The sequence below is a fragment of the Lithobates pipiens genome, unplaced genomic scaffold (assembly GCF_037356315.1).
Source record: "Lithobates pipiens isolate NorthernLeopardFrog02 unplaced genomic scaffold, aLitPip1_a1.2 Scaffold_8, whole genome shotgun sequence".
NCBI lineage: Eukaryota > Metazoa > Chordata > Amphibia > Anura > Ranidae > Lithobates > Lithobates pipiens.
In genome coordinates, this window is record NW_027507903.1 from 537975765 (window position 1) to 537991613 (window position 15849).

Genomic DNA, 15849 nt, shown 5'->3' on the forward strand with positions numbered 1-15849 from the left:
ACTATATGACATTAGTACAGCGATCTTCCCACTCAGCTATTGTATTCTGAGACTCCTCCACAGCAGAACATACTGGTCAGTGTTCACAGCCATTGGCTGCCAATGCCGATTTTTTGGGGGGTTTTCCAGCATGCCTGTTCAGCTGACATTTAGCCCGTGTGTACATCAGCTTCTGTCAGACAGGCTGATGTACACATGGGTCATATGTCAGCCGGATTCTGTTGAACCGGCAGATATTCGCCCCATGTGTACCAGGCTTAAGTCTTTACCCGTTTGCCATTTGAATGTTTCACCACATTTTAGGCTTGTAACAGTCCCAATCTCTTTTGCGAAGAAACCAAATGGCTCTGTACTTGGTGAAGCTGTTTCTAGCCTATCCACATGATAAATATTCTTGACATTGCAGTTCCAAGGCTTTTGATTGCTGGCCCCAAAAGGCACTACCTGGTAGCCCAGTGGAAGGCAGTTCAGAATCATCATTATAGGCTAGGTTTTGGAGCCATAACACTTAATTTAAATGGACATTATGCCCTCACAGATGGGTTTCTACAAGTATCCTGCCTAGAGATTTGTTGGTAGTTGCAAAGGAACATCCATGCACACCTAACAAATAGAGGTGGTGAAACAATGCAACACTGCCTATGTCTGTTTCAATATTGATCTGCACTGTGTACATAACATGACAACATTTGCAGCAAAAAGTAGCATCTCGCTGTCTGGTATTCATATATCAAATTTAGAACCCTCAAGAGGCTGATTTATAGACCTGTAATCGATTGGCTTTTGTTCATGACCAAAGTTTTGCATTAAAGCAGGGCAAATACAGGTCAGAAGGAGAGTCAACGACACTTCTCAAATTCTGAATGCTCTCAGAAGCATCTCAAAATGATGCCATTGACACAGCCCAATTAAAAAAAAAAAAAATCTATGGAGTTAAACACATTGATAAAGGCTTTGTTGTAAACAGAGGACTCCACTGCAGGCTGCTGGCAATTCTCAACCCATATGCTGGGAACTTATTTTAAAGGCTAAGTTAGGTATGTAAAAAAGAAATTCCAAATGTCTGTATTCTACATCGTTGACTGGTAAGTGATATCTGTTGTGTAAAATAAGACTACACCAATTAAGAGACAATTCCTGTGATCTCCTTCTGTAACAGCTAATCAATAAGCTAAATTAAACATATCCCATTGCACTTCATTATGTATATATAATTTTATTTATTTTAACAAAATAAATATTGTTTTGTGTTAGTGGCCTTGTCATTGTACGGTTTCACCCATTTGGTTTCACACTCACATGCAGCCCTCTCCCCTCCTGCGTGAGTCTAATTTTGGCACATGCAATTATAAGGGTTGTAAGATTTAATATTCTAACCAAAGAAAATCTCCTAGATAATGGGTAACTAAAATTACACTGCAAAGGATGCTGGGTAAAGGGTCTTTAATGGTTATTAGTGGCAAATGTGGATTACCCAGGATCCTTTCTCTGTGTGCTCAGCTTAATTCTCAGATTATAAATAGAATAACAGCAGCTTTCACCTAACCAGCATGTCAGTAATGTATCTGTTTACTAAGGGCTTTTTCTGTGATCAAAAGTGGCATCTTGTGAAATAAAATCCTCCCCCTCCCCAAAAAAAAGTCCATGATAAAATTTACAAAAATTACTAATTGTTAAAACTTTGGTACACCTGAAAAAAATTGTGTGGGGCCGGCTTGACAGCATTTTCAGAAAATAGGTGGTCTATGCCATTTCTCAAAGTGCACCTGTCATGATTAACGGGGTATGGCTGTTGCCAAATTCTTTTAGGAGCTGCCGGTTCCTTGGCTGTCATCCTGATGGCTTCACCAGTAACTGTAAAGCTGCCAGCCCCTGAAATGGTTAATCCCGCTATGAATATTTGTTCTAGATCTGTGACTCACTCATGACACAATTGTGACAGCAGTGTGTAAACATGACAAGCTAGGAACTAGAGATGCTTCTAATACTAATACGAAACAGCAACCAATGCCGGTACTCACATTTCTATCTAAGACTGATTCACTTTACGGTAATTGTGTAAGATCACTGCACGCTCTAGGTGCATTGGTGTCTCTTTATAAGCCTGCCATTTAAAACCTTCATAAATAGGAGGAACGTCCTTTAAAAGATTTAGATTGATATATAAATTTAACTGTAAAATGTCTGAATAGAGACTGGTCCGGTAACAGTGACGTGTAATTGTTGCTTACCTCTGTTTCCATGTTGCATTTTTCTGGCTTAGGGCTCATACACACAAGTCTTATCCTACAAAGTCTGGGGCTTTTTGATGGCTCCAATATAGCATGCAATGACAGTCACTGCCGAGACAATGCCTGTGGTGGATGAAGTGTCAAATACACACTGGTGCTAGGCTGAGCTTCAAAGTGAACCTGACCTGGACTAAAACGTTTCTAAAGCAACAACACTGCTGAAATGCAGGCGCCTCATGGTGCTTGCAACTACCTGTGTAAAGCTGGCCATAGATGGTTCAAATCTCGGCTGGTTCAGCAGGGATCAACTGAGATTTGATCCATTTATGGGCAGGCTGAGGGTACCCAAGGAGGTGGTTCTACATAGGGTACAATCAGCATGTCAGATTTCTAACATGCGATTATTGATAGCGGCTATAGCTACTAGCAATAATCATTGTGTGTCCTCCTGGCAATAGCCCAGCGGGAGGGATTCCCCTGGTAGAACTTTAGTAAGCAGTAGAGGCTCTGGAAAATTAAATGACAGGGGAGAAGGTCCTAACCTCAGCTTTAGGAGTCAAGGCCAATGTAAAAACAAGGCCTAGGATTAAAAGGTCCTCTGCAAGAACATGAGGGCTTATCTGAGGGCTACAGCTGGCCATAGAAAGGTATTTTTTTTATTTGTTCAGCCACTGGACCCCCCCCCCCCCCCCCAAGGGGTTCCTTAATCCACAAACACTAGGTAAATGGATGAATCTGGTACATTGGGACATGCCGCTGTCAGGAAACACTGATCAGAGGATGCGGCCAACATTTTTCCCAGCTTGTGCCTGTGAAGGATAAGTTCTCCTTTTTGCAGGTAAAAAAAAGTGCATTTTTTTATTTTTTTACTAGAAGCCTGGAAAGCATTGCACCCACAAACAGCAGATCGTGGGTGCCATGCAGGACTCCTGCAAACGTGTCAGTGTATCTGCCTGCTCGTACCTCGTAGGAGCAGGCAGTTACACTGACAGGAAGAGACAATGAACTAACTACAAGCCAACAGCTGCAAAGTCTGTCGGTACTTGTAGTTTCCCATTCACAGAACTCTGTGAATGAATGATGCTGCCAGACAGACATAGCCCTGCACACCCGTTGTTTTTTTTTTTAACTAGTGACAGAGAAGATCCCCCCCGCTTGCGGTCACTAAATGCAGCAGATTATTGAGAAAATGCAGGAGTGGGAACATGTTACAAGTTCCACCCTAAAAATGGGTGGAATATGTAACATGTTCTCAAGAGTGAATTTACCCTTTAAAGCAGGGATGACCACACAGTGATCAAAAATTAGGCTGGTCCCTGCTGATCAGGCTGAATTTCAGTGTATGGCCAACTCAACACAGGTGTTTGTAGGCACACCAAGATGCCTATATTTCAGTACTATTTCAACCTTAGAAAGTATGTAACAGGTAAAGCTCACCTCAAATACACCCAGAATACTACATGTTCTATTTTAGGTGTATCTAACGGAGTGTCCATGAGTAATGACAGCTGTGCCATGTCTGTATAGTGGAGGCTTTTTACACAATAGGACTGAAAGCAAAAGGCATAGCAGTGATTAAACAAACCTGTCTCAATGAGGAGATATTCACATGTATGAGCCCTTAAATTCCCATGTCAAGCATATCTGCCTCCTGACATGGACTTTCAGCCTATGGTATAGCTAAAGGTAAAACCTTTTTTGTTCTAGTTTTGAGAGAGTGAAGGATTAGAACTCCTGCCAGGTTTTTAGTGCTGCCTGTGTTTCTTAAGGAGATTTACTCTATTTGATGTGTATTATAATCAAAAGTAAAAGTGAAAGAAAATCCCAAATTTTGGGCTGTCACAGAACAGGAATGGTGGGGAAATTTTCCAATCACTAGCTCTAGTGACAACTAGGGATTCCCTCAGGTTGGAGGTATTTTCTCTTACTTCCTATTTTGGCTATAGGGAAGGAAGTGAAATCTCCCCGTCAAAGATGACAAAAAAACACCTAAAAGGGGTTCGATCCCTCTCTTACTCTATCAAAAATTGAATTAAAAAAAAGCTTGGCCTTTAGTTCTACTTTATCTCACTGTATTACCAGAGGTAATGTGCACATATTTTGGCTAGCTAATTTTCTTTACTTTGTAAGCCTGGAAGTTCTAAATTAATGTAAAGATTGTATCTGACCCCAGCTATTGTGGTTTCATATTGCTGCCTGATTATTAACCAAGAGTTAAAAAACAAAAAAAAAACAACTCTTTACATGTATAAAATTTACATTTAAAAAGGACATAACCTGACAACCAACAGCCATAGCCAAAAGCTTCTGTTTACAAAGACCCTTTCTACAGCACATTCTGGCAAGCTTCCCTGGAGCATGTCAGGCCCAGCCACTAATGAAAACATATGGATAACAATCACACGGTTTCATGAGTCTCACATCTTAAAATAAAAACCTGGAGACCCCAGCACAGAGATATGTATGTATTATCTACTGTTCTCTGATTTGTATGAACTAAGAACAAAACTGCTAATGTTTAGCCCCATTAACATAAAATGTTTAATGGTTGGCGAGGTTACAGCAGCAATAAGCTGCCTTATGTGAGTTCTGCAGTAACACCTTTTCCGGCCTCATAAAGCAAAACCACGGAGTAGAGAGGGATGTCCCCTGCGAGTGTGGATGAAAGAAGGTGGGGAGTGCAGAAGGAGGGAACAAGCAGCTGCCACTTCAGTGGAGGCCCTTGAAAGCATCCAGATTGAATGCAGTGTCCAGGAATCTCTTCAGTTCTGTGGTGTGGGTTTTCTTGTTGCCAGTGGCGGGAGCAGCTGCAGGTTCTCGTCCAGCGTACCTGGAGCAGGAGAAAAAAACCAAGAGGGTTATCAAAAGATGCACACTAATGACCCATACACAGTGTAGGTTCTCATTTTGGGGGAAAATGCAGCATCTGAATTCAAGTGCAGAACCACTACGAAGTCTATTATATGACTAAGTCTTCTAATATCACCTTAGCATAGAGGCAGCTAATTCATGCTTTCAACCAGCGACATCACTATTCCATGATAAGTCAATCTGTGGAGTGCTGGAATTCCCTGGCTGGATCAAAATATTTGAAATGGGTATGTGGGCTAAAGTAGGAGGTAGGCTACTTTTTCAGGAGTTTGGGATCCGCAGGTTACATATCGAAAAGAAAAGAAAAGAAAAAAAAAAACCAAGAGGGCAACATCCAACTAAAATGGTCCTACTAATTGTTCCGTTTTTTTTTTTTGTAGCATATGTTTAGACCTGAAGCATTTTGGCGGTTCCAATTCCCTCTTTATCAGGACATGGACTGAGAGCAAGGAATATAGTCAGGAAATAAGGTATAGGCCATCATCCCATGGTATTGGAATAAACAACAAAAAAGAGAAAGCCCCACCTATGGGATTTTAAAGGCCCAACCTATATTAAAAATATATCAAGAAGTACCGCAAAATATAAAAACATGATACACATTTTTTAAATAATTTCACAAAACAAGAAATATATTGGCTGGTGCATTAATATGATCATCCTAAATGAAAGTGCCAATGTTCCAAAACAACTGTTCGTTGCACGGATATGCTGTGACATTTGTATACAGTGACACTGACCAGCCACATATTCTCAGCATCTTAACTATTACCGTATATACTCGAGTATAAGCCGAGATTTTCAGCCTCTTTTTTGAGGCTGAAAGTGCCCCCCTCGGCTTATACTCGAGTCATCGCCATCTGACTGCTCGATCAGCGTATCGAGCAGACAGACGGCGGACATACTACAATTTGAAAGCCGCGCCTCCGCCTCCGCCTGTGATAGGCGGAACACTGAATTTCCCAGCAGCCTGTGTTCCGCCTATCACGCTCATCGTCTCATCCTCGTACTACGGACGAGGATGAGACGATGTCCGTGATAGGCGGAACACAGGCTGCTGGGAAATTCAGTGTTCCGCCTATCACAGGCGGAGGCGGAGGCGCGGCTTTCGAATTGTAGTATGGCCGCCGAGGCGCCGACGAAGAGCGGCGATCCTGGCAAGGCACGGGACGGGACGGAGGCAAGGCACGACACGGGACGGAGGCAAGGAGGTAAGGCACGGGACGGAGGCTCGGGACACAGGTAGGCTGGACACACACACACACACACACACACACACACACACACACACACACAGGGATGGATGGATGGAGACACACACACACAGGGATGGATGGATGGATGGAGACACACACACACAGGGATGGATGGATGGAGACACACACACACAGGGATGGATGGATGGATGGAGACACACACACACAGGGATGGATGGATGGATGGACACACACACACAGGGATGGATGGATGGATGGACACACACACACACAGGGATGGATGGATGGATGGACACACACACACACAGGGATGGACGGACACACAGGGATGGACGGACACACAGGGATGGACGGACACACAGGGATGGACGGACACACAGGGACGGACACACACACAGGGATGGACACACACACAGGGATGGACGGACACACAGGGACGGACACACACACAGGGATGGACAGGCATGTCTCACCCTCGGCTTATACACGAGTCAATAAGTTTGCCAGTTTTTTTGGGGGTAAATTGGGGGCCTCGGCTTATATTCGGGTCGGCCTATACTCGAGTATATACGGTATTATCTTTCACCCTGCTGAGAGCAGATAAGTTGGTAGGCAAGCCATTTCCACTTTTGTGCAATAAAAGATTTGAAAATGCTGAGATTATGCAGTGATACTAGGGGTGGCAATGCAAGCCTCCAACAGACACTGCAGTCAATAGCGGCTTGGAATAGCCTTTGTAGGGCACAGTCACCTGTTTGCATCCAGTTGGCCAAACTGAAATTTCAGCAAAGTCCTAGCTCTAGAACACTTATGCCGCGTACACACGATCGAATTGTCTGGCGTACTTAGTCCGACATACAATGCGGCGGACTTTCTACTGAACGGACTTGGCCACACACAGACACACAGAAAGTCCGATGTTCGCTTGCGCGATGACGTACAGCACGTACGACGGGACTAGAAAAAGCCAGTATCCAATAGCTTCCTTTTTCGTACTTGCTTCTGAGCATGCGTCATTCTTAGTCCGCCGTACTAGCATACTGACGAACGTATTGGCCGCTGAAACCCAAGTCCGACGGGAAGATTGGAGTGCAAAAATACTTTCTTAGTCCGCCGGACTTCACGCTGGAAAAGTCTGATGAAGCCCACACACGATCGAATTGTCCGCTGAAATGCGTTTCGGCGGACTAAGTACGCCGGACAATCTGATCGTGTGTACGCGGCATTACAGTGCGTTGGATTTTAAACAGACACTTCAAATAATAAATTACTACTTTGGCACTCTTCTTTTTATACGTTTGATGACTGTCATTAGGCACTTGGGCTCGGTTCTTCTGAGACTTGGGATTTGACTTGTGAGACCCCCCGTGGCATGACCGGTGAAATCCCATGTTAGTCAATAAGAGCTGCCTTAATTAGCACTGCTGGAATCGCTCCGAGTTTAGAAAAGGTTCCTATACTACTTCAAGGCGACGTCTATCCAACTCATGCCCATAGACTTTAATGGAATTTGCCTCCAAGTTGGATCCTCATCTCTATTGATTTCGACAACATTAAAGAAAGATTACCCAGGCATTCCCTGTGGCCTGACAAAGTCGCACCGTAAGTTGTATAACTGTCAGGTCACAGTAGTGTGAACCGAGCCCTTCTAGAACAGCCATGTGGTGTGCTGCTCTGCCCTTAAATAAACTAGGTTTAATAAAACCATATGGAGACAGACAATTTGTGTGTTTTATGTACAGCCCATCAATTCACAATAAACTAGTGGTAAAGCAATGGTATTAGTCACTTTGCAGTTGAGCTATTTTCTGTGCTGTGCTAAAATTTTAGTTTGTTACTTAGGATTACTAATATGACTGTGCCATTAGAACAGTGACATCACTCTATGGCATAAGGCAATGTTTTCTTTTATAGTGGCATCACTAACTTCTGCTTTAGTGCCAACAGCAACTCCAAATCACAAGTATATTTTTTTTCTTCCATGACAAAGTTAGGCCTCATGCACACGAGACGCAGGTGAAAACTCTGCTCAAAAAAAGCTGAAACGCGCGTTTTGCCGCGTTTAGAAAGATAACATCATGTAGACCCTCCCCAAGCTCTCAAAGCATGTTTTTTTAACTATTTCTGCTATTTTGATCAGAGTGAGCAGCAGCAGCATAGAGAGCAGTTGTGCACTTGCATTTGCCTCTCTTTCTGTGGTATATATTTTGAAATGGATCTCATATTGAATATATGTCAGGAAATGCTCCTGATGTTGCTCTTGATGAGACAGCAACGACGTCGCAAATTTCGTGAGAGGTCCAGTGTTAGAGCTCGTCGATATTGGACCCATCTGTTGATGGGACAGCGAATGTCCGTTGGATATTTCACAAACATGTATGTGCAGCTGCGTACCTACCCCGACAAGTCTTTTTAATTTTAGCCAGATGTCCATTGTCACATTTGATCTGCTCTTAGAAAAAGTATGACCTGGTCTGACATTCGTGGACACCAATATGAGAAACAGTGTGTCACCAGAGGAACGTCTATTGGTAACGATCAGGTATGTGTATATATTTGTAAAATATATTTATCTATAGATGTACAGATGAATTTTTTTCTCTGTCCTTTATTTAAAAAAAAAAATAATGTCTATTTATAGCAAATTGTCCAATTTTTTTAAATATCTAAAATTTTCTTGTGGCAATTTTTAAAATGTTTTCATTATTTCTAATATAAAACAATATTAAAATATTTTTTTTTTATCTTAATATTTTTTTTAATTCATTTATTCTAGTTTCAAATTGTTTTATTTAAAAGCAAATCTATGTTAATTAGATTTTTTATAATTGTTTTAAATTTATTTTGCCAATTTTTTAATATATTTTTATTGTGAAATATGTACTGATTAATATATTTTAATTCTTTGCTGCTGTATATGGTAGTATAATATTTTTTAAAGCCTTATTAAAATATCCAGAATCCTAACCCTAACCATTCATCCTAACCCTAACCACTAACCCTAACAGCTAACCCTATCCTTTACACTAACCCTATCCCTTAAACTAACCCTAACCCTAAACAACCCTAACCCTAAACAACCCTAACCCTAATCAACCCTAACCCTAATCAACCCTAACCCTAATCCAACCCTTAATCCTAAACAATAACCCTAACCCTAATGGATAACCACTTACCATAACACCCAACCCCAATGACCAAATTACATTGCCGCAGATGGTCACAGTTGACTTTGAGGCCATGTATCTCTGATGCAGAAAAGTGCATGGCATTTTGAGACCTGAATTTGGGGCCCCCTATCTTGGGGTCACTTGGTGATAGGAACCTCAAATTTGGATATGTAGTATTGCTAGTTCCACAGTGTCTGCATACCGAATTTGGGGTTCCTGGCAATAAGTGGCCCCAAGATATGGGCCCCCAAAATCAGGTTACAAAATGTCATTTTCTGATGCAGAAAAGTGCATGACATTTTGCGACCTGACTTTGGGGCCCCCTATCTTGGGGTCACTTGGTGATAGGAACCTCAAATTTGGATATGTAGTATTGCTAGTTCCACAGTGTCTGCATACCGAATTTGGGGTTCCTGGCAATAAGTGGCCCCAAGATATGGGCCCCCAAAATCAGGTTACAAAATGTCATTTTCTGATGCAGAAAAGTGCATGACATTTTGCGACCTGACTTTGGGGCCCCCTATCTTGGGGTCACTTGGTGATAGGAACCTCAAATTTGGATATGTAGTAGTGCTAGTTCCACAGTATCTGCATACCGAATTTGGGGTTCCTGGCAATAAGTGGCCCCAAGATATGGGCCCCCAAAATCGGGTTGCAAAATGTCATTCTCTGATCATATTTCGGAGTTTTCAGGTCCAAAAAATTGGGTTCCTTTTAAAACGCTTATAAACGCAAATAAATGCGAATGCCGCGTTTAGCCCCATTTTGCGTCTGAAACGTGTAATTTTTTCCGTCGGAACCCATTTTTTTTGCTTCTGGAAAAATGAGGTTAAATGCAACTGCATAAAAACGAGACTGTGTGCATGGACACATAGGATAACATTGAATGAGTTCAGGGGCAGTTGAAAAAAGTGTCCAACTGCCTCTGAACACGTGTTTAACAGCGTCTCGTGTGCATGAGGCCTTAGTGATACAGCTGCTTCCTTGTGTCATAGACCGTTTCCTTTAAAACGCTGACCAAACACACAAAATATATTTTTTGTACATGAGTGACAGGTACAGTGGGGGTTATTTACTAAAGGCAAATGCACTTTGCAATACAAGTACACTTTGAAGTGCAGTTGCTGTAGATCTGAGGGGGACATGCAAGGAAAAGAAAAAGCAGCATTTTTGCTTGCACGTGATTGGATGATAAAATCAGCAGAGCTTCCCCTAATTTCAAAGCTTCCCCCTTAGATCTCCCTAAATATGCAAACTACCTCCGTCTCTCAATGCAATATGTAGACTGTATTTACCTATAGTGGGATGCAAACAAGGCTTTCAAAGCTATAAGGCTTAAAATGTGTGTACTTAGTGCACAAGGTTTGTGCCACAGGGGCACTTAAGACAACACTTAGTGATTATGTCGTTTTTACATTACAACATGCTCAGTTTAAAAATTGGCGAGGAACGGAACAACAGTCCTGTAAGCAGAGGAAATCTTTGCACTCACCAGACAGGTTTAGTTCGGTGTATTGTGGTACGTAATCTTGGCTTTACATAGTCATAATAACCCTGATTCTTGTGTTCCTCTTGACACCAGGCAATCTCTGCATTAGGATACTTGTTCACTTCCTTCTCCAGTAGGTCGAAAGGGAATGGAGACAGCTAAAGACATGAAAATTGTCAGAAAGTTATACATGGCACTTCAAGGCAAAATAGTTAAAAGAGTTATTTTGTTGTCGGATTTTATAGATTCAGAAGTTTATATACTGATGGTTTATATATCTGTTATATATGTTTATACACATCTAAAATATGGATGGTGCCTTTCCACTTGTTGATTGTTTCTGCAGACTGAAAAAGCCAACATGTCACGAAAGTAAAGCAACTGTGAACCAACGCTAAAGCTGGATATGTATACACTAAAGGAATTTAGTTTGATGAGAAAATCAGAAGGAGCAGAATAGGAAATTTTTCTCAAATTTACAAAATTTCCTAACATTCTATGCGGTTTTCATTTGGTAAAAACCATTCATTCCAAAATCGAATGGTAAAAGTAAACAAAATCTTGGACGACATTCAAATGTTCTGGGAAATGTCATACAAATATTCCTAACAGTTTTTGTACAAATTTTCATTTGAAATGTTACTAATGTATACCCTGCCCAATACTCCCTGTGAGTAATTTGATCTGCTGAAATTCAGATATGTTCACAACAAAGGCTATTCGCAGTATAGCAGTAAGTCAGACTAGTGAAACCATGCAGCAACAGCTTTGCGCTTACTACTTGCAAGTGGTAAATAATAGATATACACCAAAACATTTTGACAGAAAATTGTGTTATCGGCATTCAGTCTATAAGAGATAAAGGTGCTGATAATGGCACCAAAAACGCACACAATTTTGCCGTGAATTTGCAATGATTTAACCATGCTTATGGTGTGTTTTACAGATCATGTGACTCAAAAGTCGCATAAAAAATGGAACATGGGTGTGTTAAAGATGGAAACTTGCTGAGTTATTGATGCATTTCAACTGGGAGGTGCAGTATTTTTTGTGTTTTTTTTTTTTTAACTGACCAAAAATGTAGCAAGCTGGTATGGTGTGGGTGATATATGAAGAGTATTTTTATTATTCATTCATTGGTTTGTCATACTGATCTATGCATTTGTTTATTTGTAAACACGCCATTGAGACATTGTCAATTCATGTGTCCTTTTGGCGTTATTCTGTATTTCCGTTGTAACTATCAATAAAGTATGTATATGTTGTCAATTGCTGTTTGGTGTTGGTGGTCATTTGAAATCCCACCTACTTAGGGGGTTTCTTTTTCTTTATAAAGTTTTGGAATTGACCCAGCAAGAGCCTAGCCCTGAATCCCATTGAAAATCTGTGTGGTGATCTGAAGAGGGCTGTGCACAGGAGATGCCCTCCCAACCTGACAGATTTGGAGTGTTTTTGCAAAGAAGAGTGGGCAAATGTTACCAAGTCAAGATGTGCCATGCTGATAGACTCAAGAAAATATAAAGCTGCTTGAACAAAAGTATTAGTGTGGTGTGCACACTATGCAACCATATTATTTTATTTTTACTTCCCTCCACCTAAAAGATTTCAGTTGGTTGTTCAAATGAATTGTACAGTTTATAGGTGACATTAAAAAAGTGGAAACATTTCTGAAATTATTTATCTTGGTCTCATTTTTTTTACATCACAGAAACCTGACATTTTAACAGGGGTGTGTAGACTTTTTATATCCACTGTAAAGCATGCAAGTGCCACTGGTTTATATATCCAAGCAGCATGGAGCTGTGTGCAGGCAGCTTGTTTTTGTCAATGGAGATGCAGTGGCTGTAGGGACTCACCTGTACATAAAAGTTTGACATACAGGGATGGGTTCAATGCCCCAAACGCCCACGGTTTATGTTCGGGGCAGTGTACTAATCCCTGTATCTCTGTCAAACTTGGAGCGAGTCCCTATAGCTGCTTTGTCTCTATTAACTAACGCTAGCTGATCGCATGCAGCAACCACAGTGCTCCGGATTAATAAGTAAACGGCTCTTGCATGCTGTACGGGCTTCTGCACCCGTGTGAATGTCCCTCAAGGCTTTATGGGAAGACAAAAACGTTAGACTTCAGATTTAGAATGCGATTACTGTATGTGTGGATCCATTAACAACAAACCATATAGAGATCATAATTAAACAAGCTGTTCAACATCAATAAAGTGACGTTTTATCCATAAGTATTACCCTATTTATCTCAATGGAAATCTTCCCTCGTTGCCATAACTATTTCTCATCAGAATTAAAGATTTGATTTTAGGACATTCAAGTGTTTCAGTTATTTTATTCAAACTCTCTAGGAACTACATTTTTTGTGGTTCTAAGTTTGATGGCTTTAAGCACGCCATATAGGTGAACATTTTTAATATCTTATACAAATGCTTTTTATATCCTGGAGTTCTGAATTGAGGAGAAAAACACAAAACCCACCAACAGAAATGAGAGTTCATTAAGAAACTAGCACCTGCTTTGGCGCACACATAACGTGAAGGCACTGGCATGTGTTTTTTTTTTTAAACTCAAGCCACAATGCATTTTTAAAGTTAAAGTCCAGGGATTACAAATAATCTTGCGAACCCCTGCACTGCAAGAGTTTAAATGCTTATTAACTGCTTCCATGGTTCAGTTATCCTGACTGGACGTCATATGACGTCTTTAAGGATAACTGCCGGCGCACAGTGATCAGTGGTGCGACGTGTCAGTCTGACACAACGCTACACCAATCTCGGTAAAGAGCCTCTGACAGAGGCTCTTTACCACGTGATCAGCCATGTCCAATCATGGCTGATCACAGTGTAAGCAGGAAGAGGCGTTTATTTGCTTTTCCTCACTTGTGTCTGACAGACGCGAATAGAGGAGAGCCGATCGGTGGCTCTCCTGACAGGGGCCTCGCTGATTTTTTATCAGCGCAGCCCCCCTGCGGATTTCTACACTGGACCACCAGGGATGGCCAGAACACATAGATGACCAGGCATGCCCCCATGGCCACCAGGGATGGGGGATAGGCCACCCTAAAAGATGGCAATCAGTGCCCAGAAATGGTGCCAGTCAGTGCCAACTACAAATGCCTGCCAGATGTCTCCTCATCGGTAATGCCCAGCATTGCCACCCATCAGTGTCCATATGTGTCACCTATCAATGTCACCCATAAGTACCAATCAGTGCAGTCTTTGAGTGCCCATCAGTGCAGCATATGATTGCTCATCAGTGCTGCATGCCAGTGCCACCCATCAGTGCTGCATACCAGTGACCGTCAGTGCAGCCTCCTCAGTGTCCATCAGTGAAGGAGAAAACGTACTTATTTACAAAGAAAAAAATGTTTTTCCTTCTAAATTTTCTGTCTTTTTTATTTGTTGCGCAAAAAATAAAAACCCCAGCAGTGATCAAATACCACCAAAAGAAAGCTGTATTTGTGGAAACAAAATGATAAAATTTGTTTGGGGACAGTGTAGCATGACCGCGTAACTGTCACTCAAAATGCGTCAGAGCTGAAAGCTGAAAACTGGTGTGGGCAGGAAGGGGCAAAAGTGCCTGGTATTGAAGTGGCTAAAGTGATTGTAAAGTCTCATTTAAAAAATAAAATAACAAACATGTTATACTTTCCTCAGTCTCAGATGGCTTAGGCACTCGTGGACATCGCTGGAGAGAGATGGGGCCTTAAGTAAGTAATTGGGTGGTGCTGGGGAGGCTGCTACACACAGGTTTTCTATCTTAATGCATAGAATGCATTAAAATAAAAAAACACTGTGTCTTTACAACTCCTTTAACTCTAGAAGAATAAGCTGTACTATCTTACTCCTCGTGTCCTAAAGATTTCTTCTGTTTTGGCTTGGGGGCAGTCCCTCTCCATACCATGTACAATACAGGGTTGTTTTTTGAAAGAGTACTTTTTAGGTATTTCTCAGAATTTAGCTTTAACAAGCATTGAAGTACATTTTATTTTATAACCATCTTCTTTTGATGCTTTTACCTTGAGCTGCAGCGTAACGTGATGCATTGCAGTGTGCTGAAAATTCACTTTGCAAGAATCCTAAATCCTCCTTTTTCCCCCCATCTTACACCAACAAAGTGTACAGGTATTAACTAAAGCCTAAGGGCATAAGGCTATCGGACCTGTCCTTCCACTAAAATTGTATTGGGTAATACCAAATAATCACTTCAGAAACCCTCTCACCTGCTCCACACGTGTAATAGCCACTTCAGACTCCATTCCTCTGGTGCTGCGCTCTTTGGTCAGATCGTAATATACTTTGCCTGTGCAGAAGAGCACACGTTTCACCCCAGAGGGGTTTTCAGAGGCAGGTCCAGCATCTGGGATTACTCTTTCAAAGTGAGTGCCTTCAGTAAAAAAAAAAAAAAAAAAAAGTAGAGAACACATTATTAAAGGCTATTGCGACAGGATTTCTTAACAAGGTCAGTTTTCCAGTGGAAATTTTTTTTTCGCTATTTCACCTTGGTTTCCATGTAAATTTGATATTTCAGTAAGAAACCTTCCACATGGGGGCGCTTTACAGGCACTACAGTGCTAAAAATAGCGCCTGCAAAGCACCCTGAAACAGCCGCTGCTGTGTCTCCAATGTAAAAGCCCCGAGGGCTTTCACACTGGAGCGGTGCACTTGAAATCAATGGGACATTGCGGTTATACCCCCGGCAAGGTTTTAACCCTTTCTCAGCCAAAACCACCCAGCTAGCGGCCGAATACCGCTGCTAAAACTACGGTAAAGCGGTGCTAAAAACAGTGCTGTTTTACCGCCGACGCCAGTCCCGCCCCAGTGTGAAAGGGGCCTTATAGGTCGCTGTTGACCAGTTGAATTA

The 15849-nt window shown here is 41.7% G+C and overlaps 1 protein-coding gene across 2 annotated transcripts in view; it reads right to left on the reverse strand.

Annotated features, from left to right (window-relative positions):
- Positions 1-1200: 1200 nt before the first annotated feature.
- OGDH (oxoglutarate dehydrogenase) overlaps positions 1201-15849 on the reverse strand; it is a 122030-nt gene continuing 107381 nt past the window's right edge. For both annotated transcript variants that reach the window (XM_077469667.1, XM_077469669.1), the window contains exons 21-23: positions 15209-15372; positions 10982-11136; positions 1201-5061 (exon numbers count right to left, since the gene is read on the reverse strand). In XM_077469667.1, the coding sequence (XP_077325793.1) occupies positions 4941-5061; positions 10982-11136; positions 15209-15372 (440 nt within the window). In that variant the 3' untranslated portion in view covers positions 1201-4940. The remainder of the gene's footprint in view (positions 5062-10981; positions 11137-15208; positions 15373-15849) is intronic.